Below are 26,565 nucleotides of genomic sequence, written 5' to 3' on the forward strand. Positions count from 1 at the left end.
TAAAAATAGCAATGTCAAAAAAAACCATATATATAAAACAACATGGTGCGTGAGATCGAACCTTAATAGTTTCTTAATTAGGTAACTAAAACAGGCGCCGAGAACCGAAAACGGGGCTGGAGTCCGCGCAGGGTCGCCCAACCTGTAGCTATTTATACCGTTCAAGGTCGCCTCGATCCACAAGGCCAGTCCGCGGACTGACTTGCCACGTCACTTCGTCAGCAGAGCCACAGTCGCTACGTCACACTTGATAACATTAAGACGCAACAAGCATGGAGCAGTTCGGAAGGTGTTTGGCGTTAGCTTGAGTTGCAGGGAATTCCAACACGAGCAATCTATGTTAAGGAACTTACGCACGGGAAAGCAACCCTAGAACTTCAATTTATTAAACGGTAGAAAAATGTTTCTTCCCCTGGATTCTTTTGATAATTCATGCACATCATGTATACTTAAAAAGGTTTTTTTTTTTTTTTACATTATTGTAGACTATGCAAACGTTTAAGTGAGAACGTGCTGTATATAATAAAAACACCGTGGTCTTCTATACGCAGTCTGCGCCTGTAAGTGTTAGAAACACTTCACCTCAAATATGCAAGGCGGAAACGCAGAAGTTGAAAGTTGGCCGATACTTGCGTTGCGTTCTAGCGTATTGCGTATAATTAACAGAATATTTGAAAACATAGCTATATAACTTTTTGCATTGTTCGTCTTTTGAGTTTCAGTTGTTTATAAACAAGGCCTTAGTGGCAGGTTACGTTAATTACACCTTCACAAGGAATGAATCGCTAGAAATTTATTCACATTTTAGATACGGGCTAAAACTGTCATCGCTCTATCCTTTCACTTGGTTCCCAAGCCACTTTCTCCGAGTTAGTCAGCCATAACCTTCCTCCGTGGGGCTTTTCCCCCGCGAGGAAAAATGTGCCCGCTTGCGCAACGACTGTCTGAGAAACTGCTGACGAGAACCCAAAGACAATCACAGCTGAATCAGGTCAAGAACTGCACAACTGGCCTGCCAAGTTTTGCATTTTCAGACTGAAGCCAATATTTTACTAAATCTATATTTCACCATCAATTTCCTTGTGTAAATATTCTGTAATATATAGCCCAGAATTTTAATTAATTGCTAATTGAGGATTTCTGTGATCATTAGCTTGCGAAAGTCTTGAACAAGCCAGGAAGTAAAGGACAAATTGCTGGTAAAACTAATGTGCGCGCGCGTGATACGAAAAATAACAGCACATCGAAATAACTCTAAATCGTATCAACTTGCCCCTCGGAAACTGCCTATAAATAACTGCTCATCGTAAAGGCCGTATTTCGTATCCGTATGTTTTATTGGGTTCCACGGCAACGTAAATTATTTTTTAAAAGCGGGGGGAAAAAAAACTCAGGAGGCCAAACCACGACCTAGGTGAATGCTAGAAGGAAAAGCGGGAAATAAGCGGAGACTATTTCCGCAGGCTGGCGACAGCTGTTCCGCGCGCGGCGTAGCGGGGACTTCCGCAACCAGCGCCGCCCAGGGACACGTAGACCGCCCGAGGCCCGGCCACTGCTTCCCGGCTGCCCGTGTCACGTCACCTCACGGGGCGTGTGTGTGGGGTAGTCGCACCTCGCACGGGGCTCACCTGCGGGCGGCGGGTAGAACAGCTGTTGCGAGCCTCCGTCCTGGACCACCATGGCGCGCGGAGGGCTCTACAGGCGCGCGTCACGCGTCACACCGCGTGCCATCCTGCTCGCTGCACGCTACACTCGCCACACTCGCCACACTCGCGCCACACTCTGTTAACGGAACTGCCGCCGACTGGCTCTCGCTGCGCTCTGCGAGGTCAAGAAACGCGGCTGCGGCCGAGAAGGACGCGCGCGCTACCCCGCGGCGACAGGTGGAACTACGTGGCGCGGGCCGCCGCAGGCCTGCCAACCGCGCGCTCCTTCAGATCACGTCGCCGCCGCCCGGTGCCTGCCAACTAGAGCACACCGCGTCCTGGTTTCTCCAGTCGCCTACAATCAATGTGACACCGAGGAGAATACATTTCATAAATATAACATTTACTGTAATTAAAAATTGCAAATTCCTTCAAATATATGTATTAAAATGATTACCTACGTAAAAAAGTGGTTATCGAGAAAATACACATGGACATACGTGTGAGAAACTATGCATGTAGCAAGTGCATATTATAGATGTGTGCGGTGTGTGTGTGTGTGTGTGTGTGCGTGTGTGTGTGTGCGTGTGCGTGTGCGTGTGCGTGTGTGTGTGTGCGTGTGTGTGTGTGTGTGTGTGTGTGTGTGTGTGCGCGCGCGCGCGCGCGCGCTTACATAGTTTCCTTTGTTTTCATAAACCATTTTCGTTATACTTTTATGTCATTGCCTGGACTTCGCCTACAAACTGTATATACGTTTCACTTTAATAAACAAAGGATTCTTCAAAGTGTCAACCTACTGGACCTTCGTAGAAAAAACTCCGAATCCAACTTCAAGGTTGACAATTGAGAGTTGCGAAAATGTGTTGTAATGTGTTGTAAAGTATGTTGTGTAGTTTGTAGTATATTGGGTAGTGTGCAGTGCGTTGTGTAGTGTGATATATATAGTGTGATGTAGTATGGTGGTGTGAAGGCCGTCGAAAGAAACAAAGGACCTTGGGGGAAAATAATTTTATCAGTCCACCTCCCCAATATTAAATGTACAAGTTTTCAAACTAAACAATTAAATAAATAAACCCAGCTAAAACGTAAAACTCGATGGAATGGTAAGCAAGACCTCGCCTCACACAATTTGCTTGGTGTTGCCTGAGAAGTACCAATGGATCAAACATGGCGCCTCACAGCATTCACAATTACAATCTCTACCGAGACATTTATCACTATGCAGTTTAAGTTATGTTCATTACACACTGGTGACGTCATTCTCCACAAAAGTACTTGATTGACTTCAGCCAAGTGTTGTTTCGCAACACATTTTCTAAACATAAAAGTAATTAATAAACACGAACGGAAGTACATCGGCGCGCCGACAGTGAGTCAGAGCCACGCTCCCACGGGGCAGTCTCAGCCGCGAGGTACGACTCCAGGACACCGCTACGGCGCTACGGCGCTACGGACGTCTAGCACAATAAGATTAGATAACCGACCCAAACGACTCGCGATAACAAATCTGAGACGATAAAACAATCGCGTGTAGCCCACACACACACAAGGGGGATGCTCTGGCCTGAGCAAACAACGCTTGCGTCTGGGACTGCCTGGCGAAGAAGACTTCGCCGAAGTCGTGTGCAGACATTAAACAAATGTACTTGACAAGTCCATTTGCAAGACAAAAACATGAGATTTATAAGTCAGCTACATTTATTTGTAAGTAATATTAGAAGAATGTCCCGCTGCACAGGAATTAAGCTTACCGCCGTTAAGTTACCAAAGTCGAAGTACTCGTAGCTTTCCAATGAGATCAATTGTGAGTATTTCACCGTTTTACTGTATGCCTTAAGGTGATGCATGCGAATGGGGATTCTCTCCAGTTCCAGCATCATCGGAAGAATATGATGACTCATATTTCAGAAACATTCCAGTAGCCACATCGACAGTTCCACAAAACAACTATTTTTAATGGTTTCGAGCTCAAACTGTTAGCGCTACGTAAATTCATTGAACTTTCTTTGACATAAAAACAAGTGTCGCCAAGGACTAAAAACATCAACTTAATTGGAACTGTGACTTATCGTACACCAACGATCCTAAGGCCAAAACCATAATGGACATGGCCAACAGACACACAACACAAGACGAGAAACAGACTGGCTGTTCCCTGCAAGCAATAATTCAGCGTGAGTTGCAAAAAGACGAAAACCACAGACACTGGTGGAAAGCAACACCAGAATTAGAAAATCGAAGAGAAATGATATAGCAGGAGAATATGGGAATTAATATAACGCCCTTAAGATGGTGGGTGGTAGAAGATGAAGTCAATATGGCGGCAATCGCGACAGTGATACTGAGAGACACGAACATAACATTATTTCGACTATAGCATATAACACAAGCAAAATAGTAATAGACGTATGCAGTTTATGGGTGTCGCCATCGCTATGATATAAGATACAAAATGTCAAGTGACGAAACGCAAAATGAAGTACTCGACACAAGACCTAGTCAACCATTATTATCGGTTAATACGCGAGCTTCGCAGATAACGCAAAACAATGCCTTTAAAGCTGTATTATTGCTTCCTCACTACTCTATACTGCCATAAATTATAATTTTATTTTCCAACCAGTAATACTAGCTTCGTGTAGATAAAATAACTAAAGGTTAACGACTTTGAGCACTTACTACTTTCATTTTGCTTAACAGTGTGTCAAATCCCCGACTTTTAGGTCCCCAACAGGTTCCATATTTAGATTGCAGGGTTGGATAAAACCACGTTTAAAAAAAAAACCAAACAACCTGGTAGTTTGGTTCGGACCAGAATGTTGTTATTAGTTATGTTGGTTGTCAGCTCGTGTGGAACCAGGTTAGGCGAGTCGCGGCCGCATCCAAGGTCAGCAGCCAGAGCTTGGCGCCTCGCCGCCAGGGACCAGCACCGAGCAGTGCTGCCAACCGGCCGTCGACAACACGCTCGCCACACCTAGCATGCGAGTCGTTACAGCCGAGATTGTTTTTCGTTTAATTAAGAGAGTTTTACAGTTTAAATTGTATTATTCAGCCAACACTACTTCGTACCACAATGTTCAATGCTTTAACGGGGTGCAGTAAAGTGGCGTCAAGCAACGGAAACACAGCCGGTACAACTGAAGCTGCTTCCATTGATAAATATAACACAAGTTACCAACTTAGTTTTTTTCCCCCGACATGTGTGTACAGTGTTCGAGCCCATCCTCAGCCCCACGTACAGCACATACCGCCACGACCCAACAGGTGGCTGCAAGGGCGAGCCGGCCACGTGGCATCGAGTCGGTCCAATACGCCCCAGATATTCGGATAACAAACTTCAACGATTACGTGCTTGTTTCTGAGGCATTTTCATGTAATTTTGGACAATAAATTTTGTGCACAGCTCTTATTAAAATAGAACTTCTAAAATTTCATATAAACTTAATTTTTCCAAAGTAGTTTAAGATATATTAACTCCAGGCGTCAATATTCTGGAAAGTCAGACTAAAGTCAGGGAAGTTGGTACTGGTCAGGGAATTTACTGGAAACCCTGGGAAATTCATGGGAATTCCCCAGTGGTAGTAATTAAGGGGAAAATGTCATGCTCCAACCTACCATTACCCAGACTGAAATAATTTTTATCAGATAATGTTTTAGTGCAAGATTCTGTTTCAATTTCAATTTTTATTATATACGAGTAATTCGACGCCATCTACGAGAATGGCGAAGGTTGTATTTTTGTTATTTATAAAATCACAAAATTAATTAATTGATTACCAGGGAAATTTTAAATTTTGGTCATAGAAGTCAGGGAAATTTTATTAGATTTGCAAGGACAACATTCACTATTATTTTTTTTAAATTTTTTTATTTTATTTGCTATGGAGGGGTCTGTGTGAAGGAAGACTAGGTGCGTCCCAGGCTGAATGAAGCCTTCACGCCTAATCATGCTGGGTTTAAGCCATTTTCACAACGTATTCGACCACTGTATATGTTACTGCTTCTCTAACAGACTGGTTCTGAATACAGGAAGGTAACTAATAACCCAGTGTTACCATTCCTGGAAGTGCCTGCCCGCGGTGTCTCAGTTTCCAGATGCATGGAGCTGCCGAGTAAATATTACACTGGGTGAGCAACATGTTAATATGCGCATTTATGTTTTCAAGTGGGTTCACGCGAGAAAATCGTATTACGCAATCGAAACCTTAAAATGTTTATATTTTAATGCTGTATGAAAAAATCTATATTTCTATACTATACTATGCATTTTTATTCTCCGTAGTCTCTTTCTGCCATTTACGGGGAAAATTAAGTATGATAAACTGAAGAAAAAAAAAGAACTTAAAACAAACACACACATTGATTTTACCAGAGATTTTATGTTTATTCTTTAAAGACAATATGCGTGGCAACACTTTTGTTATCACTGACAAGAAAGGCGACGGTCTCCGGAAAGTATGCAAGTTAAACGTGTTTCGAATGATTCAACATCCGGCAGCCCGAGAAGTATTTACGGCGCTGAACAGTAAACAATGACGGTATATTAAATAATGTTCCGATGAGAAGGGGAAATAATTCGATTATTCCCTTCAAGAATCGAAGCATAGATAATAGAGAAAAGGATGTATCGATTTTTCCATTCGATTGCACGGGCCTCGGCACGACTCACACGGCTCGTACGAGCCACGCGTCCAGTGTTTCTCTGCGGGCTCGGGCTCGTCTGGCGCGGCTTGCTCGCAATCACCAGTTAAAACCAAGTAACAATTGTTTCAAAGATTTATGCAGTTCGTCTTTCACGGCAGCCGTCAACATCGAGGTATTTAACGCACACACTCTCGCAGCAATAATAGTGAAATGCATTCCTAACATCAAGCTGTGTTAGTCAAATGGGTGAAACATTCCACGGACTTCGCCCGTGCATTCGTCTCATTGGTGGATGTGCTGGAACCAATCGCATGAAGTTCGTCGCACAAGTAGTCGTCCACTTACCATTCAAAATGAAAAGAATAAATAACGTGAATGCTACAAGTGACTTTTGATACACATTATCTGCTTTCATTGACATTGTACATTATGTTAATATTAAATAAAATCTCTAACGTAACTAGGTGAATTGCTAACGTACTGTTTAGCAAAAGCAAGCGTCTATTTTTTTCTTTGCTTCATCCAGCTTCCGGGGCCAACTAGTCTAGCTCTGTTTATCATTCTTACATACTGCACTGATGCTCGTGTTCTCACTACACAGATGCTCGTGTTCTCACTGCACTGATGCACGTGTTCTCACTGCACTGATGCTCGTGTTCTCACTGCACTGATGCTCGTGTTCTCACTGCACTGATGCTCGTGTTCTCGCTTTACTGATCGCTCGTGTTCTCACTACACTGATGCTCGTGTTCTCGCTGTACTGATGCACGTGTTCTCGCTGTACTGATGCACGTGTTCTCGCTGCATTGATGCTCGTGTTCTCACTGCACTGATGATCGTGTTCTCACTGCACTGATGATCGTGTTCTCACTGCACTGATGATCGTGTTCTCACTGCACTGATGATCGTGTTCTCACTGCACTGATGATCGTGTTCTCACTGCACTGATGATCGTGTTCTCACTGCACTGACGCTCATGTTCTCACTGCACTGACGATCGTGTTCTCACTGCACTGACGCTCGTGTTCTCACTGCACTGACGCTCGTGTTCTCACTGCACTGACGCTCGTGTTCTCACTGCACTGACGCTCGTGTTCTCACTCATGGTGGCCACTCACAGTCACCAAAAATATTCCCTGATTTTTCCCTGATTTCCCTGATTAAAAATTCAAAATTTCCCTGATATTTACAATTACCAAAAAAAAACATACTTTTGATGAAAAAATATATTATAGAAATTGATTACTCATATTTTAGCACCCTGCTGTATTTTCTTCATTATATACATACGGAAGTTCGTTAAATAACAAATACATTTTAAATATGTCACTTTACATTATAGCGTCCCGTTCAATGACATGCAGTCTGTGTTTTGTTTTATGTAATGGGGTATTTCAGTGGCGAGTGCTCAAACATTTTTTTCACACAACTTTTGATAACTGTTCTTTAATTCATTTTTGAAGTGTAACATTTCTAGTTGTGAAACAACTAATGGATAAATCTTCACTGCATTACAATCAGTACTCCCATCTGTAGCTAAAGCAAATGGTCAACTTACTAAAGATTCAACAGTTTCAATTTAGTTTCACCAGCCATATACTCCACTAAGGCAGATGTTTTTGCTCTCGCACAGCTGTATTTCTGTGCAATTTTTGAGTCCGGAAACATAGCTCTATACAAATTACCCGAATGATCGGCTACTGCTATCGGTAAATTGTGTTCTACCAAAAAACTTGTAAACAATAACTCTGCGTTTGTTACTTTCGTTTCTTCAGATGTAGCGAAAAACGACGATATAGATTTATTGCTCGTCACGGCTTTAAAATGTTCTGCATGTTTCTTTGATTCAATATGCCTTCCTCAGTCATCCCTTCCACCATGCGCAAACAAAAAGTCACACGTGCATACATTACAAAAAGCGTGGCGTTCCACAACATTTATGATGACAAGCATGGCCATTCTTTTATATAGTTTGGTCGAAAGTTCTGAAGAATAACGTTCTTTTTTTGACTCAGATACACATTGTTCTGTCACACGCTTCATTTCTACAACCGGCACTGAAGAACACAACACTATCGAACGACATAAAAAGGTTTCACGTCTGTACACACGACAAAAACACTTTGTAAAAAAAATGGCTTTCAACAAAGTAAATAACACAAGACAGGTTAGCCAAAGTACCGTACAAAAATTATCGTGATGTAAGTAGCTAACAGACGAAAAGTCCGAGAATATGTACTAGTTGTATCGTACAACGGACGTAATACCGTACCATTTCTATTACAAAACACAACAATTAATCTACTTATTTTGACAGTACATGCGCACATTTATCAGTTCCGTTATCTGCGCAACCACGTGATGTATTTGAGAACTGCGTTCACGAAACACGCACACCAGAAACGGAATTTTTTTTTCCGTTACCCAGCAGCACAAAGCCTCGTTTCCGTAATAAACCAGCGATGTTCCGTAATTCCGTAATATTGTGTTAAATCCGTAATAATTACGGAAAATCCGTAATGGTTGGCAGGGAAATATACATGACACAAAAAATTCCCGGTTATTAAAAAAATTCCCTGACATTTCCCTGATAATTCCCGATCAACGTGATTTCCCTGATAAATCCCGGTTTTCCCGGTTTTCCCGGTGAGTGGCCACCCTGTCACTGCACTGACACTCGTGTTCTCACTGCACTGACGCTCGTGTTCTCACTGCACTGATGCTCGTGTTCTCACTGCACTGATGCACGTGTTCTCACTGCACTGATGCACGTGTTCTCACTGCACTGATGCACGTGTTCTCACTGCACTGATGCTCGTGTTCTCACTGCACTGTTGATCGTGTTCTCACTGCACTGATGCTCGTGTTCTCGCTGTACTGATGCACGTGTTCTCGCTGTACTGATGCACGTGTTTTCGCTTTACTGATCGCTCGTGTTCTCACTGCACTGATGCACGTGTTCTCACTGTACTGATGCACGTGTTCTCGCTTTACTGTTCGCTCGTGTTCTCGCTGCACTGATCGCTCGTGTTCTCGCTGCACTGATGCTCGTGTTCTCACTGCACTGATGCGCGTGTTCTCACTGCACTGATGATCGTGTTCTCACTGCACTGATGCACGTGTTCTCACTGCACTGTTGATCGTGTTCTCACTGCACTGTTGATCGTGTTCTCACTGCACTGTTGATCGTGTTCTTACTGCACTGATGCACGTGTTCTCGCTGCACTGTTGATCGTGTTCTCACTACACTGATGCTCGTGTTCTCGCTGCACTGATGCTCGTGTTCTTACAGCACTGATGCACGTGTTCTCACTGCACTGATGCACATGTTCTCACTGCACTGATGCTCGTGTTCTCACTGCACTGATGCTCGTGTTCTCGCTATACACTCACTGCACTGACGCTCGTGTTCTCACTGCACTGATGCTCGTGTTCTCACTGCACTGATGCACGTGTTCTCACTGCACTGATGCACGTGTTCTCACTGCACTGATGCACGTGTTCTCACTGCACTGATGCACGTGTTCTCACTGCACTGATGCACGTGTTCTCACTGCACTGATGCACGTGTTCTCACTGCACTGATGCACGTGTTCTCACTGCACTGATGCTCGTGTTCTCACTGCACTGTTGATCGTGTTCTCACTGCACTGATGCACGTGTTTTCGCTTTACTGATCGCTCGTGTTCTCACTGCACTGATGCACGTGTTCTCACTGTACTGATGCACGTGTTCTCGCTTTACTGATCGCTCGTGTTCTCACTGCACTGATCGCTCGTGTTCTCGCTGCACTGATGCGCGTGTTCTCACTGCACTGATGATCGTGTTCTCACTGCACTGATGATCGTGTTCTCACTGCACTGATGCACGTGTTCTCACTGCACTGATGCACGTGTTCTCACTGCACTGATGCACGTGTTCTCACTGCACTGTTGATCGTGTTCTAGCTGCACTGTTGATCGTGTTCTCACTGCACTGTTGATCGTGTTCTTACTGCACTGATGCACGTGTTCTCACTGCACTGTTGATCGTGTTCTCACTGCACTGATGCACGTGTTCTCACTGCACTGTTGATCGTGTTCTCACTGCACTGATGCTCGTGTTCTCACTGCACTGATGCACGTGTTCTCACTGCACTGATGCACGTGTTCTCACTGCACTGATGCACGTGTTCTCACTGCACTGATGCTCGTGTTCTCACTGCACTGATGCTCGTGTTCTCGCTTTACTGATCGCTCGTGTTCTCACTGCACTGACGCTCGTGTTCTCACTACACTGATGCTCGTGTTCTCACTACACTGATGCTCGTGTTCTCGCTGTACTGACGCTCGTGTTCTCACTGCACTGACGATCGTGTTCTCACTGCACTGACGCTCGTGTTCTCACTGCACTGACACTCGTGTTCTCACTGCACTGACACTCGTGTTCTCACTGCACTGATGCTCGTGTTCTCACTGCACTGATGCTCGTGTTCTCACTGCACTGATGCTCGTGTTCTCACTGCACTGATGATCGTGTTCTCACTGCACTGATGCACGTGTTCTCACTGCACTGATGCACGTGTTCTCACTGCACTGATGCTCGTGTTCTCACTGCACTGATGCTCGTGTTCTCGCTTTACACTCACTGCACTGACGCTCGTGTTCTCACTGCACTGATGCTCGTGTTCTCACTGCACTGATGCTCGTGTTCTCACTGCACTGATGATCGTGTTCTCACTGCACTGATGCACGTGTTCTCACTGCACTGATGCACGTGTTCTCACTGCACTGATGCACGTGTTCTCACTGCACTGATGCTCGTGTTCTCACTGCACTGATGCTCGTGTTCTCACTGCACTGTTGATCGTGTTCTCACTGCACTGATGCTCGTGTTCTCGCTGTACTGATGCACGTGTTTTCGCTTTACTGATCGCTCGTGTTCTCACTGCACTGATGCACGTGTTCTCACTGTACTGATGCACGTGTTCTCGCTTTACTGATCGCTCGTGTTCTCGCTGCACTGATCGCTCGTGTTCTCGCTGCACTGATGCTCGTGTTCTCACTGCACTGATGCGCGTGTTCTCACTGCACTGATGCGCGTGTTCTCACTGCACTGATGATCGTGTTCTCACTGCACTGATGATCGTGTTCTTACTGCACTGATGCACGTGTTCTCACTGCACTGTTGATCGTGTTCTAGCTGCACTGTTGATCGTGTTCTCACTGCACTGTTGATCGTGTTCTCACTGCACTGATGCACGTGTTCTCACTGCACTGTTGATCGTGTTCTCACTGCACTGATGCACGTGTTCTCACTGCACTGTTGATCGTGTTCTCACTACACTGATGCTCGTGTTCTCGCTGCACTGATGCTCGTGTTCTCACTGCACTGATGCACGTGTTCTCACTGCACTGATGCACGTGTTCTCACTGCACTGATGCACGTGTTCTCACTGCACTGATGCTCGTGTTCTCGCTGCACTGATGCTCGTGTTCTCGCTTTACTGATCGCTCGTGTTCTCACTGCACTGACGCTCGTGTTCTCACTACACTGATGCTCGTGTTCTCGCTGCACTGACGATCGTGTTCTCACTGCACTGACGATCGTGTTCTCACTGCACTGACGCTCGTGTTCTCACTGCACTGACACTCGTGTTCTCACTGCACTGATGCTCGTGTTCTCACTGCACTGATGCTCGTGTTCTCACTGCACTGATGATCGTGTTCTCACTGCACTGATGCACGTGTTCTCACTGCACTGATGCACGTGTTCTCACTGCACTGATGCTCGTGTTCTCACTGCACTGATGCTCGTGTTCTCACTGCACTGTTGATCGTGTTCTCACTGCACTGTTGATCGTGTTCTCACTGCACTGATGCTCGTGTTCTCGCTGTACTGATGCACGTGTTCTCGCTGCACTGATGCTCGTGTTTTCGCTTTACTGATCGCTCGTGTTCTCACTGCACTGATGCACGTGTTCTCGCTGTACTGATGCACGTGATCTCGCTTTACTGATCGCTCGTGTTCTCGCTGCACTGATCGCTCGTGTTCTCGCTGCACTGATGCTCGTGTTCTCACTGCACTGATGCGCGTGTTCTCACTGCACTGATGATCGTGTTCTTACTGCACTGATGCATGTGTTCTCACTGCACTGTTGATCGTGTTCTCACTGCACTGTTGATCGTTTTCTTACTGCACTGATGCACGTGTTCTCACTGCACTGTTGATCGTGTTCTCGCTGCACTGATGCTCGTGTTCTCGCTGTACTGATGCAAGTGTTCTCGCTTTACTGATCGCTCGTGTTCTCGCTGCACTGATGCTCGTGTTCTCACTGCACTGATGCACGTGTTCTCACTGCACTGTTGATCGTGTTCTCACTACACTGATGCTCGTGTTCTCGCTGCACTGATGCTCGTGTTCTTACTGCACTGATGCGCGTGTTCTCACTGTGCTGTAATAAATACTACCCATTGTAGCTATTACCATAGTGCGACTTTCGGAAAAATTTAATATAGTTTTTTATTTCATGGTATAGACCACTGACCATTTGTTAACTTAAAAGTTTATATATATATATATATATATAAGCTTGTGGACGAATACTTTTGCGATTAACTGTACTTATTTTAGACAGCATGGCACTATAAGCAAAAGACTAACATTAACATGTCTTTGTGCATTTTAAAAACATACATTACAAAATCTCGTAACAATCCATAGTAAATTTAATTAATCATATTCCTAGTCAATTGACAAATATGTTAATGAAGTTTCTTCCACATTAATGAGTCCACGCAAAGCAAATTTAATACTATAAAATCCTGTTAAAAGTGAAAAATTGTATTTATTCAGAAGTTGCGATTCAAAGCCCAGCACTGACACGCCGCGCTCAAGGACGCCACGACTGGATGACTGTCGCAGATGCTGCGCCGCCTGCCTTGCTACGAACAAAAATAACTCCTTTTGTTGGGAAACCACGTCTTCCTGGTTGCTCCGTCACACACGCCGGTAGGATGTCACGGCACTTGGAGCACATCCCCTACGCCAGGGGCGCAACAACAGGGGGGGGGGGCAAGGGTATTTTGCCCCCCCCCCCCCCGAAACCTTGAAGTGGGGGCAAACGGGGACAAAGAAAGTGCTGTACAAATCGGATATGTTAATTCCACTAGCTGTGTAATCAATTTTTAGATAATAAAACTGCTTAAATAGCACCATTTTCCACCTTGAAATACAAATTTTCCCGGGGGAGGACCCCCGCCCCCCCCCCCCCCCACTTCAATATGGAGGATCGATGATTCTTTATAAAAAGGTATATTGCCCCCCCCCCCTTTTGAAAATTTAGTTGTTGCGCCCCTGCCCTACGCTAAACCTGGCGAGCTCTGTGGCACACGCACAACATCCCGCCCACTTGTAGTTTTGTTCACACAGCTCCTACGATTTCACGAATTTAGTTTTTTTATTCTGATGCCACAAAGATATGTTGAACGGTTTTCTAATATTGAGTTATTTTCCTCCTAATGCTCTAAACGCCATCTGGCGAATCCTCTTGGCCTAATACTTCATCTACTGAATGAAATGCGGTCAGGGACGAAAATCTGCAAGATTCCCAAAGGGTGGGGGGTGGGGGCCTGTTACACTGGTATGATTTTGCACGCACAAACGGGAATTTATACCGATGTGCGGAGGGTCGCCGGACAAGAGTGTGCATTGCAGTAGGCGGTAGGCCGAGTGTCTACTCTCCCGCCTGCGAGGCGCCGTATGGTAGAGCATGCGGATGGTTCCATTTGACTAGTGATTGAAGCCTCGTGCACAGGAGCTGCGGTCGAACTCCCGCCTGTGGCTTGTAAGACTTTGAGGATACCACAATGAGACCGGCGCGGCGGGACAACCCGTCATCGCCACGTCAACATGGCTGACCCACGTGCTGCAGCATAAACCTATATCTACCTATTCCAATTTGAGAACATCGAGACGGACACACCAACCGTATCGTTGTGCTAAAACATCATTCATAGAAGCAAAACTATTTTCGAATACATGTGTTAGCTTAATACAATAACATTTTTAAGATACTAATTATATAATGAAATAGTTGAGTACATAAAAACTTACAATATAAAACGCAATGGCCAGATTTGAACTACGGCATTCGTTCATTGACACCATGCACTTTATCATTGTGCTACAACCACACATAATCTAAAACATTCGAGACGTTACCTCATAAACGTAACAAAGATAGTTTTAATCAAGAATTCTCAAAGTTGCGATTATTATCTTTTATTAAGATTACTTTATTTTACAAGATATATTCCGGGGTAGTTTCACTACGACCAATATTTTTAATAAATTTTTCTCGAAGTGCTCAGACGGGAACACGTGCGTGTGGCAGCGTGTCCGCCATCTTGACAGCTTCGGCTCGTGGTTCAGCAGAGAAGAACAACGCGCTCGGAGGCTACGGCCACGGCTGAACGCCGAGCGAACACGCCTGGCACGTGCAGGAAGTGCGGACGCATCAGAAGTGCGCGGATTGAGGTCATGGCTCTTCCTCTCACGTACACTCCCAGACCTTCGCCGTGCTTCCGCGCTATCACCGCGGCGGAACAGCGCTTGCTGGCACTCGCGGATTAGTCATCTAGTAACTGCTCCCTGATGGCTACTGCAATGTCGACCGAAACGTCGGTGAATTATTCGCCACGGACGCGGCTACAACCCAGAAGACAAGCTACTTTAGTCATCTATCCGTTTACTGATTAATGTTCCCACGAGTTTCTTTATCAAAATTGAACATCACAAAATGTAATTCGTCGCTGGGCGACTGATACTGAGACACAAACAGCCGGTCCTGAAGCGAGGGGCGACCTCGGACTCCGGGGCTTCCAGCCCATCAGACATCACATCACATCAGCTCGATACTACACTAAAGATAATATCAACACACTAGAAATAGTAGTGAGCTCAGGGGTGCAACACATTTTTGAACACGAAATTCGCTGACTTCCAAGTTAAGTTTTTTTTAATCTGTATGGAAAATTTTCGAGCCCACTACATAGGATTGTAATCGCAGATGGTAATCTTTTTTTGTAAAGTTCGTAAACGGCAATTTCGTTCCAGCATATTTGCAGCACGGCTATCTAATGATTTGTATAATAAATGTCCTATCAGAAATCTAATTTCTTAACATTAGTTAACTTAAGAACTCTTTAATGAGTGGTTAAACTATATGCATTTATGCTTCAATTAGAACAAATTAACTGTCAAAAAATTTTAATATTCACATGTGCAGGACCACAAATGAATAAACACACTGTTATAAAGATTAAATTAAATTTAAATAGTACTTACACATTTCAAAGTAATTGTAAATTTTCTATTTTGCAAGTTTAAAATACTGAATATATAAAATGTTCGTAGAATGTACAGTGTTTCTGACATTTTCAAATGCTGATATGTCTATACATACGGCAGGTGAACCAAATCATCATTCACAGCATTTTAAGGCTGTTGCTTGGCAATTGAAGATATTTAATCTTCTAATAGTTGGGCTTCCTTTCGAGCCTCTTCCAAATTTTTTTGTTTTTTACTAGCAATGATTGAACCATTTGTATTATAGCTAGGCTATCACAGCGCGCCATGGAACTTACAAGAATTTTTTCCGGCCACTGCTCGCATCGATTAAGTAATCAAAATCGCCAAACTATCGATCTCAGTACATCACAGCGACGTACTATTCCAAGATCAGTGCCTATCGAATAATCGTAATTCGCAGGAGACGCTATAATGTCCGTTGTGGTTTGTTAAATGCAGTCTTGTCTGTCGTGCTTGCAACGTGTCAAGAGTTGTTTCATACGAATGTATAGTAACGCCATAAATGTTTTATTTTCCCTCACTTTTTCCAGGTAACTTTTCCAGGTTTTCCATGACCGTAGCAACCCTGGAGCTAATTCATTCAGGAAAATATTTAAAAATTAAACAGGTCTGAAAATAGCATATTAAATAAGTTTCAGGATTAATATTTATGTTCAGTACTTTACAAAAGGGACTATCTTATTAACATATGATAATGCAAGCATTGCATGTTTGGATTCTTAAATCTCCTAGAGGTTAAATTTATTTTTATAGCACTTCCAATAAGCTGAACTACATTCAACCAAACTGGATTTTACCAAAATTATTGTGCCTACAGCCAACCAGCTAAATGCACGAGACAACGTACGCAACGTTCACATACACACGATCAGGGGCGCAACAACTAAATTTCCAAAAAGGGGGGGGGGAATATATCTTTTTATAAAGAATCATCTATCCCCCCTATTGAAGCGGGGCGTCCGGGGGTCCTCCCCCGGGAAAATTTGTATTTCAAGGTGGGAAAAAGTGCTATTTAAGCAGTTTTATTATCTAAAAATTGATTACACAGCACTTTTTTTGCCCCAGTTTGCCCCCACTTCAAGGTTTCAGAAGGGGGGGGGGGGCAAAATACCCTTGCCCCCCCCCCCTTTGTTGTTGCGCCCCTGCACACGAGATTTGTTTCCGCAACAAATAAACACTCCGTCTGAATCAGCAACAGTTCCATGATTGTGAGCCGTGCCTCTCCAACACCAGGCAGGAAGGTCGCTGAGCCGCCAGGACGAACCAAAAAGCAGTGCAACTGCGCGGACACAACCATCGCGTGCGCGTGCTACAGCCACGAAGCTGCCGCTACCTTTGTTCCAGGGCCCGAATGAGCACAATGCACAACTACAATTCACCGCAGTTCACTGTCGACACCTGACAATGAAGCAAACCAGACGCCTCGTTCAACAATCAACGCCACCTGGAAACTAAATTAAATCACTGGAATTTCACTTTAAAAGAAAAGTCTACATCTTATGCCAACTGATAATGGGTCAATTAAAATTTCTGATACGCAACGGTTGTTCGCAGTTTTACATTTACCATTGCAGTGGTCAAAAGCAATGGGGTATAGAAGAATATAGGATAGTTTAAGGCTTTCATGCTTGTTTTCTTTAAAAAAAAATGTACATTTAGATAAATATTTTTTCAGAGAGTTTTATTTCTTGTAACCTCATGTAGGATTGAAGAATCAATAATAAATGAGATATTTTATAAAATAATTTATTAATAAGTATATTGTAAGATATTTTTGCACATACAAGGATCGAACCAAGAACTGAAATCGTAGGAATCAATTTGTTAAAACAGTAATTAGTAAAATAATTTGACAATATCTCCATATAACTGTTCAGATGGTGGCCAACATGACCGACTCGATGGCTGGCAGCAGGCGGCAAGAGAAGCCAACAAGGCAGCTGGAACATCACACTGGCTACAGCAGCAGAAGCAGACTGCTTGAGGTCACCATGGAGAACAGATCATTAAAATTTGCAATAGTGAGGTTAAAAACGAGGATTCCGACTCGGGCTATGTGATTGTTTTTATTAATATTTTATTTATTTTGTTCATAACTTTTTTCCCAAAATTTTTTAAAAATAATTTTGAAAGAACTTCAAGATTGTAGTCACTTCATGCAAGATGGCAGAATGTTCTAAAATGTAAAATGACGGAACTTTCTGTGATCCAAATAGAGAGAATATTCCAGAATTCCAGATGGCGGGCATGCTCAATGTCATCCGAGGTCGAGGTCGAGGTCGAGGTCGAGGTAATCGAAGTTCAAGGGCCAAGAGTCAAAGTGATCCAGGATGGCGCCAGGTCGTCACAATCTCGCCACGTTGACAGTGGACTTAATCCTCCACCTTGCAAGGGTAAGAAATAAAATGGAAATCACAGCGAAATCGCATCCTAACTTTCTACACTAGCTTGAATTGCTATTATTCAAAAACATTCCCACACTTATGAATTAACTATAGCAATAGCTTTTGTATTGAAATATCTTTAAAATCACGCCAAAACATACGGGTACCAGAACAGAAATTTGTGCCGTAACTGAAAGGTTTGTATCGTCTATCATAAGAATTCCTAACTTAGAGAAGTTATACAGACGTAAGTGCGATGTCATCACTTAACCTGTAAGGTCACCTCCCTGACACGACCTTGAGTTGGCGTAACAGAAGGCGGATGAGGAGGAGGGGGAAGGGGAACCGAGCAGATTGGTCACAACCGGCGCTGTCGCTCTCGGCGCAGTGTAGCTCACGACGTGACAGCACCGCCATTCGTGTGGTTTGTATGGAGTTTCAGATAGATCGATTCAAGCCAAAAGTAGTGCATTTTGGGCAATATTTACATGGAAAATGTAAAATAAGCCTGTAAATAAGTATTAAAATACGGTATGTCAGCCTCAGCGCGTGCAGAGATGTCGCGGCTCGCTCAATAAACCTGGCACTTGCACCAGTGGACACAACCACACATATGTCCCAGACGTCCGCGAACTGAGGGACACAGACTGGACTGGCGTGCAGCGGCCGTATTTGGTCCGTCTTGCAGCGTTTGTGGTCGACTTTTGGTTCGACAGGAATTTAAAGAAGGCGAAAGCTCGTCCTATGTGGCGACTTCAAAAACGACCCACGACACAACAGCTACCTCTGACTTCATGAAGAATGAACTCGGCCTTAATTACGTGCACACACACCGACAACACTGGGCAATACCACTACAGATTGAACGTTCACCAGACACATTATGTATCTCATTTCTCATATCACGAGCCAATGTTGAATAAAATCGTCGAATATTAATTGAAATAAATAATTATGTACCATTCAGACTATGCTTTGTAATTAATACGCAGTCAATAAATATCTCGTTTTCTTCTCAATCTATTACACACAGAGCGACTAGCTGACAGACGTTTCACGTTAAACCAACGGCCTCAAGTTTTTTCTCTAAACTTGAAATTTATTTTATAAAATGGCTGTACATCAAAACAAATGGATAATACCCAAATAAACAAGTGTATTTAGCAAAAAAAAATCTTCCGCAAATTTCGAAACAAAAATTACTTAAAACGGATTTAAAATGTAGGTCACGAGCAATGAATCTGTCAAAGAAGGCACGGTATATACTGTCTCGAAAAGACAGTTGTGCAGTTACAAATATAGATGGTTCAGAAATGACAACATTCATTACACCCCGACGAAAAGAGCAAATAAAAAAAATTAAAACAATTGCAAATCGTTCAATTTGTAATTCACTTCCTTCTTACAGTGATCAAAAACCAGGCATCATCAGGACACAAATTAAAAATAAAAATTGCAACTGTTTCTTTGCAATATACCATACTTCGCTGCAGTTATGTCGTCACATCAAAAGTAGTTCAATGTTTTCCCCTTTTTCATCTGCAACTGTTAACTGCATGACGGAGGTGAATCCAGAAAAGGACCCGGATAGGGGGGGGGGGGCAACGCGGATATACACCCCCCAACCCCCCCCCCTCGGGGTAAAAGAACGGTAAGAGATGCCGTGGATGAAATAACTTCTGAAATAGTTTTTTTTTTATATTTTTTAATTAAATGCTTGTCAAATAGCACCTGGTCCGAACCTAAGTGACTGGTGTGCACGTGAGGTGGGTGGGGGCGCCACGTGGTACCCACGTGGCGGCCCAGACAGCCTCGCGGTCGATACGGCGGGTCGACGACCTCGCGCGGGCCTATGGGGGGGGGGGCAGACACGCCCATCCCCGCCGCACGGGACGTCGCGGGCCAGTGGCGGGAGAACGGCTGGCCCGGGACTACACTACACTACACTACTACACTCCTACACTCGCCCGACCGACACCAGGGTCGGCTCATTCCAACAACGGTGGTTTCAAACCAAGCGTTCCTTTATAATGCATTTTTTACGTGACGACGTCTAATAAATCGATGAACGCCGGCTGCACGCACGAAAGTGTCCCGTAACGCACACTATCCCGTTACGCTGTGTCCCGTTACGCTCATTGTACGCTTGCGCCGCATCTATCTCTCTTTCACTCGATTGGAACAACCATCGATTTGACTTTTTCGAGGCACATTAAACTTGAAACACTCCCATTCGTTTCCTACTTTTCCTATCATCGTCCTATCCTTAACAGAATAACACAGATTGGAAGAAGTTAAGTAGCAAACATGTATAAAAGTTATAGTTAAAATAATCTCTTCGTTAAAGTAATAAACATATTTGAATTAATGAGTGCAAATAAAAGTAAATTTATCAATTAAATTGTAGATTTCATTTCACTCCTTCTTTGTATCCATACAAAATAGTGATAATTCAATAAAAATTATTCAATTTTATTTATAAAAGTATGCAATAATTTCATTTTTGTTATGACGTTGTCACGTTAAACTATCGTCCTAAACCGACTTTACAGAAAACCATTTTTTTTACGTCGAATATCAATTTTTTTTAATGAAAGGTCTAATTCCACTACAATAACTAAAGACTGGTCATTAACGTTTTTTTGTGATTTACGGAACAAAAAATTATATAATAATCAAAATCTTATTTAAATTATCTAAATAAATTGTAAATCATAATGAGGCAAATATTCTAAAATTAAAAATATTAAACAGTAAATTCCTATTCTGTGGGAAATCCCCGACTGTACTGTAAATCTATATTCTGCAGTTAAGTCCCAGTCAGAGTGCAGATTAGCTGGACTTCTGTTCTTTGATGTTTCAACATGAGTGGCAGAAAGCGGAATGTCGTATGGCTTTAATTTGATCAAATGTATGGTTTCCATTTGAACATAGTAAGAACCAAAACAATTAACGTGATATAATAACCTGGTTTAAACACGAAAAACATATTTTTTTTTTCCAACCCTGACCAATACGTAACGTTTCTTCGACATGAAAACACGAAGGCATCTCTAGAACGCCACCAGGCCTACAGGGGAAGAACTTCCTTCAGTCGAGAGTGAGAACTGGCCGAGCTACTGACGGTCCTGTTGCCCTGTGATTAGCCGCGGTCACTTGTTTCACTGGCCATAGTTCCCAGCCTCCATCAGCCTAGCGCTCCGTATTGCCGTATACAGTCCCCGACGAGTTGACGGCGGAAATGACAGAAGAAGTCAGACCCGACCACTGTTCGCGTTCGTCTCACATCTGTGAGTACTCCCAGGGCATTCTCCCGCCAAGTATTAAGGTGGGTTTACGATTGAAAATTAAGAATTAAGACTTAAGACTTAGTCGTGTACTTACCATATGACTATGTAAACTAGTGGAATGGTTTATGATTGTCGTGTGTGAATTTTGACGGGTCGTGTGCGAACCATATGATGACTTAAGACTTAACAAAAATGGTTATATTTTATATTTTTTGTTAAGACTTAAGGGAAGCGACCAATCACAACAAACCGGAACCTTTCAACCGGAAGTTTATGTCTTATTATTGGACCGAGCGAGGCAGTATTTTGGGTTATAATTCGTATATTTGTCATTTGTAATCATCCATTTCAAAAAATAATTATCCCATTTGTCAATAACCTATTTGAAACCTGCTTCTCCGTTTCGAACAATGGCCGACGATGTGTTTTGTGCTGTGATTGGTTAGAATTAACGACTTATATGTCAATCATAAACTGGAAAATGTAGTTTTGACTTAATCGTGTGCTCGATGTTAAGTTATAATTCTTAAGGAAATCAATCGTAAACCCAGCTTTACATTGTAACAAAACATTCAACGTCCGAGCTCGCTTTTGCCATTCGCTCCGATCTATTGAGCATCAGTTCATAGTTTACTGGTGATTCACAAACTAGGTTGTTGTGGAGAAAGGACCAGCTAAGGACAGCAACGATGCGAGGGATAATAAGGCCCGTCTAAAATTGCAATGTGCTAAATTGTGTCCGACGGGCACTGATCGCTGATTGGTTCACGTGATCCTCTGACGTCATGGGTGGCGTGGGTGATGATCCGAATACATTGGCCAACTTGGAAGTTTTTATCCCGATCTGTGTTCTTGGGTAGCATAGAACACTCGTGATATTTGCCGTTTCCGGTTCCCGTTTCAAAAATGTAAACAGAAAATAAAAGGATACTTATTAGCGTTTACTTTTTCCTTACAGAATAAATAAATATTATTGAACTCCCACGACTTTCACAAGTTAACAAAATATTCAAAACTTAGCTGCGTAATCACTTACAAAGCATGAAAACGATAATTCTGGCGCTCTAAACTTCCTGCGCCATGGTGACTGCTGATGATCACGGGACACAGCCACTGCAGACGGAGCTGTGACGTCATGCACACTCACTCGGAGCACTGATGCTGGGTTCGTCATGGCGCGACGGATTCGCAGCCAATCAGAAGTGGCAGACGCTCCGTGTTTTGGAACCGAAATCATTAATATTTATTCGTCTGACGGATACTACTAACCAAACAATAGTTGACCTCTGGACTCTGGATGCGGTTGGCAATGTGAGTGGACGCTCAAACCGAACCAGCGTGTATTCACAACTCAACCCGGACGTTTCCTCTACAGAAAATAATTTACTTGCTTTGCAATTTTTTTAAGAGATAATATCTAGCCCCCACCACCTCCATATCTGGCCTTGTTGTATCTCAAAATTTATTTCTATTCATATATTTAGCATAACCCTGCATACGCCATTTTATATTAAGCACTAAAACACTGCTCGAAAAAGAAAAATGCTTTCAGGCAGGGTGATGGCACAATGGAGCATCAATTTTTTCACCTCAAATTACTTTCATTGGGATATTTCCAGGAGTTTCCCATAATTGATGAATGTTTGTACACGCAGTCGTGGGGCTCGAACCACAGACAAGCCGGTCGCTCGGGCGCCGCGCAATCAATACAGGCGCCATTCACGCCGCCACGACCCGACCCCCCTCCCTCCACCCTCACCCGCGAGGAGTAGGGCTTCGCTGCACATCGTGCACGGCCGAATACTCGAGCATCCGTGCACGCATGTGGTCGCATCAGCGGGATTAAATGGAAAATTTAAAAAAAAATACACTTTTATGTTAATTAGTTTAAGGAGTATCAAGTACTATTCCAACACCATGAATAGCAATCACAGCAAACATGGCTTTGCTGCGTATCAAACACAAAATATTTTCCACACTTTTTTTTTTTAGATTAATTCCAGACCACCAGAGATAAAAGTATGACATTAATTCAACTATATTATCACTTGTGACGGTTGAAAAAAAAAACACCAATTTAAAAAAAGTCATAATGTAAAATCACTATAATTTTGCCATGTTTGAAGTTGCTTAAATTGTTTGCTTGTTATTTTTTTTTTTTTAAAAGCCTGAAATCTTACCAATATTAAGAATTTTAAAAAAAAAGGCGAAATTTCTAAATTTCTACTTTTCCACTTCAGAGTCATTCCGTATGAAATTAAAACACTAAAATAAAAAAAAACTTACTTGACCACCTTAGAATTTGATAAAATTTGAAATGAAGGTTAACATAAAGATTAGGAAAAATGCCATTTTTTTCGTTCAAGTATCTCAAAAACGGTTTCAAAATTACCCCTATGTAAAGTTTCCCAAATTCCACCAAAAAAATTTCACCAACTTATTTTCAGATCACTGTAGCTTTTCTCCTAATTGAGCTAGAGAGATGGGAGTGGTGTCATTTACTCAGTTTTAAATGCTTTTTCTTTTTATTTACAACATAATATACTTTGTTATAAAAAGTGTTTTTAAGAAATTAAATTCAAAATTTTAATTTTTTAAGAAGAGCATTTTTAAAATTTAAAAAAAAATGCTATAAATAGTTTAAACTTTTGATAAGTGATTCTCAAAATTTCAAAGTGGGAGGCTAATGGGTTCATAGTTAAATAATATAAATAATAATTTAAAAAAGTGTTAATGAAATTATTAGTCAGCCTACCTACTACAGATTTCTTTACTATATTATATTATTCATGAACTTAAAATTAAATTATTAACTTACACCTTAGGCAAAAGTTATTCAGAACTTCATGATTTGTTAAGTTTTTATGGCTTCATCAGATGTTATTACATAAATCCTTCCTGTAGGAGATGTAGGAACAACTTTACAAAGTACATCTGTCAGTGGTATCCACAATTTGTCTGGTTTTCTCGGATATGAAAATGATGATGGACAAGCAGGATGCAGATATGTCACGTTTAGTTCATTTTCTTCTTCATTCTTCTCCAACGCATATGCCAGCCACCACTTTTGGTCTTATACAGCGGTTATATATCCACTAACTTCTGTCTTTTGTAGTGTTCCAGGGCATTTTTGGATGGTCAGTTTTTCTGTTGTATATTCAGAGAATATTTTAACACATATTTTTGATACACTTTAAGTTATAGGCATATAAGCATGATATTGCTGTGTTCCCTTAATAGTTACTGCTTGGCTGGAATGGTTATTCAGAAATTTCTCCGACTCAACATACTCATCTTGTGTGGAGGTGAAATTAATTTCGGATAAATTATCAACTGCCCGTTCATAAAGTTGGATAAGTGTTAAGATTTGGTCGTCATATGGACGCTGCTGGCTTGCTCTTGCAGCAAGTCTCTTCACTGAGCCCCCAACTCCATCACCTGGTCCTTTTAAATGGGTAGTAGCGGAAAAATGCCATTCTGCCTCTACACCAAAGTCTTCCTTATGATAACATAAGTTGATAAAGTTTTTTTTTCTTTTTTTATATATTGTGCAGCACATCCATCTGAGTAATAAAAAATCATTTTTTGGCACTGATTGAAACTTTGCTGTCATGAATTCGACAAGTTTTTTTTTTGTAATAAATCACAAATGGGTGTACAGTCACATGATCACACATATAAACAGGTAGTATGATAGTGTTTCTCGAAATGACAATCAACCCTCTGTTTTAGTTACTTGTGGTCTATTTAAAATTGTAGTGCATAGTCTCTCAGCATACTAAAATTGATAGTCTGGTCCCACATGCAATCAAAATGTTTTTTCACAGACAGGCTTCTCGTTGGAGCAAAACTAAAGTTTTCAGATCTACTTCCAACCAAAAGACTTACAATCAGCAAAATATAATTGCAAACTTGCTACAGGTAGTACTGAAAATGTTCACAAAAATTTACTTAAAATCTTATTAAGAAACAAATTTGACACATTGGTAATTCATTGAAACTCGTCAATTGTAAAATCCTATTTTTCGCTATTTTTTTTAACGCAACACACTAGCTTGTAACTTGTGCAACATGTAACTTCGAGCAAGTGGGACCTACAGGTACACCATTCTATGGAACAATCAAGGAACATTTTTATATTTTGCCATGCTAATTTAATTTATGTATATATTCTATGCCAAATTTAGCTCTTCACTGTTTTGCAATTGGAATGTGACAAAACAAAAAAAAACATGACTAAATAATAAGTTAACTACTCTAATACAATATAATTTGGAGAAAAATAAATAAAAATATTACATAAAAACAGTACATTATAGAAATTTAGCATTGCCTTTAATTAAACAGGTTTCGCAGTAGTAAGGACCTACAATTTTCCCTGAACGAGTTCTTAATTTTCGTGTTGTAATGACGAACAAATAAAATCCGACAAGTTTATTAATCAGACTTTGTGAATTTTTTTACGATTACTCCTTTTAACCAAGTTGTAAAATTGAATAGCATTTTATTTCTAATGTCCAGCCATTTTTTTTTTCACAGGGCACTGATTAAGTGGTTGTGTTTACTTAAATTGAAAGAATATACTAAGACACACATTTTATGTATGAGATTCTGCTGAGTTTGCTGATATTAATGAACAAACCTGCACTGTAGTTAAATATGGATAAAACCAAGTCATCACAAAGGTTCAGCTTCATTTCAGTAGTTAAAATATTTATAAATCAGTAAAGTGTTTCATACTATTATAGGCCGATAGCCGATGATATTTTCTTGTCCTAGGATAGATTTTTATCAAATATTTCTAGGCTTTTCCAAAATACTTTTTGATAATTGGTTCACCACTAATAATTATATTTTTTGAGAATTTTAATTTCACGTAACATTGATCACCAATAATCAAATGGGAACATTTGTTTAGGTTGAGTTTCAGGCAATTCTTTTCTCACCAATCTTGTACAGTTTGCCAGTCACTGTTTGTTTTCGCAATATTCTCGTCTATTTCTTCGTCGCAGCGGGACACTGCATTCATGTTGAAGCATATGCTTCTTGGGCTAGAGAAGTTCGAGAGCTACTTGGATTGTCGTGAATTCGATCTCTTCACTGACAACCAAGCCCTTAGTTGGTTTTGTAATCACCCGCATCAGCTGGGGAAATTAGGGCGCTGGGTGCTAGGATTATCCCGCTTTCGTTTTGTCATTCACCATGTTAAAGGCACTGATAATGTTGTCACCGATGCACTTTCGCGCATGT

At 42.0% G+C, this 26,565-nt stretch overlaps 1 protein-coding gene across 3 annotated transcripts in view; it reads right to left on the bottom strand.

The window, feature by feature from the left end:
• The window catches only part of LOC134538078 (eukaryotic translation initiation factor 4 gamma 1-like), a 167,666-nt gene that overhangs the window by 127,739 nt on the left and 13,362 nt on the right, over positions 1 to 26,565 (bottom strand). The window contains exon 1 of one of the 3 annotated variants that reach the window (XM_063379075.1): positions 1,629 to 1,821. The exons of the other annotated variants lie outside the window; for them this stretch is intronic. Coding sequence (XP_063235145.1) covers positions 1,629 to 1,680 — 52 coding nt within the window. The 5' untranslated portion in view covers positions 1,681 to 1,821. Of the gene's footprint in view, positions 1 to 1,628; positions 1,822 to 26,565 lie in introns of those variants that run through there. 3 annotated transcript variants of the gene reach the window in all.

Source organism: Bacillus rossius, chromosome 13 (genome assembly GCF_032445375.1).
Source record: "Bacillus rossius redtenbacheri isolate Brsri chromosome 13, Brsri_v3, whole genome shotgun sequence".
In the NCBI taxonomy this organism is placed as follows: Eukaryota; Metazoa; Arthropoda; class Insecta; order Phasmatodea; family Bacillidae; genus Bacillus; species Bacillus rossius.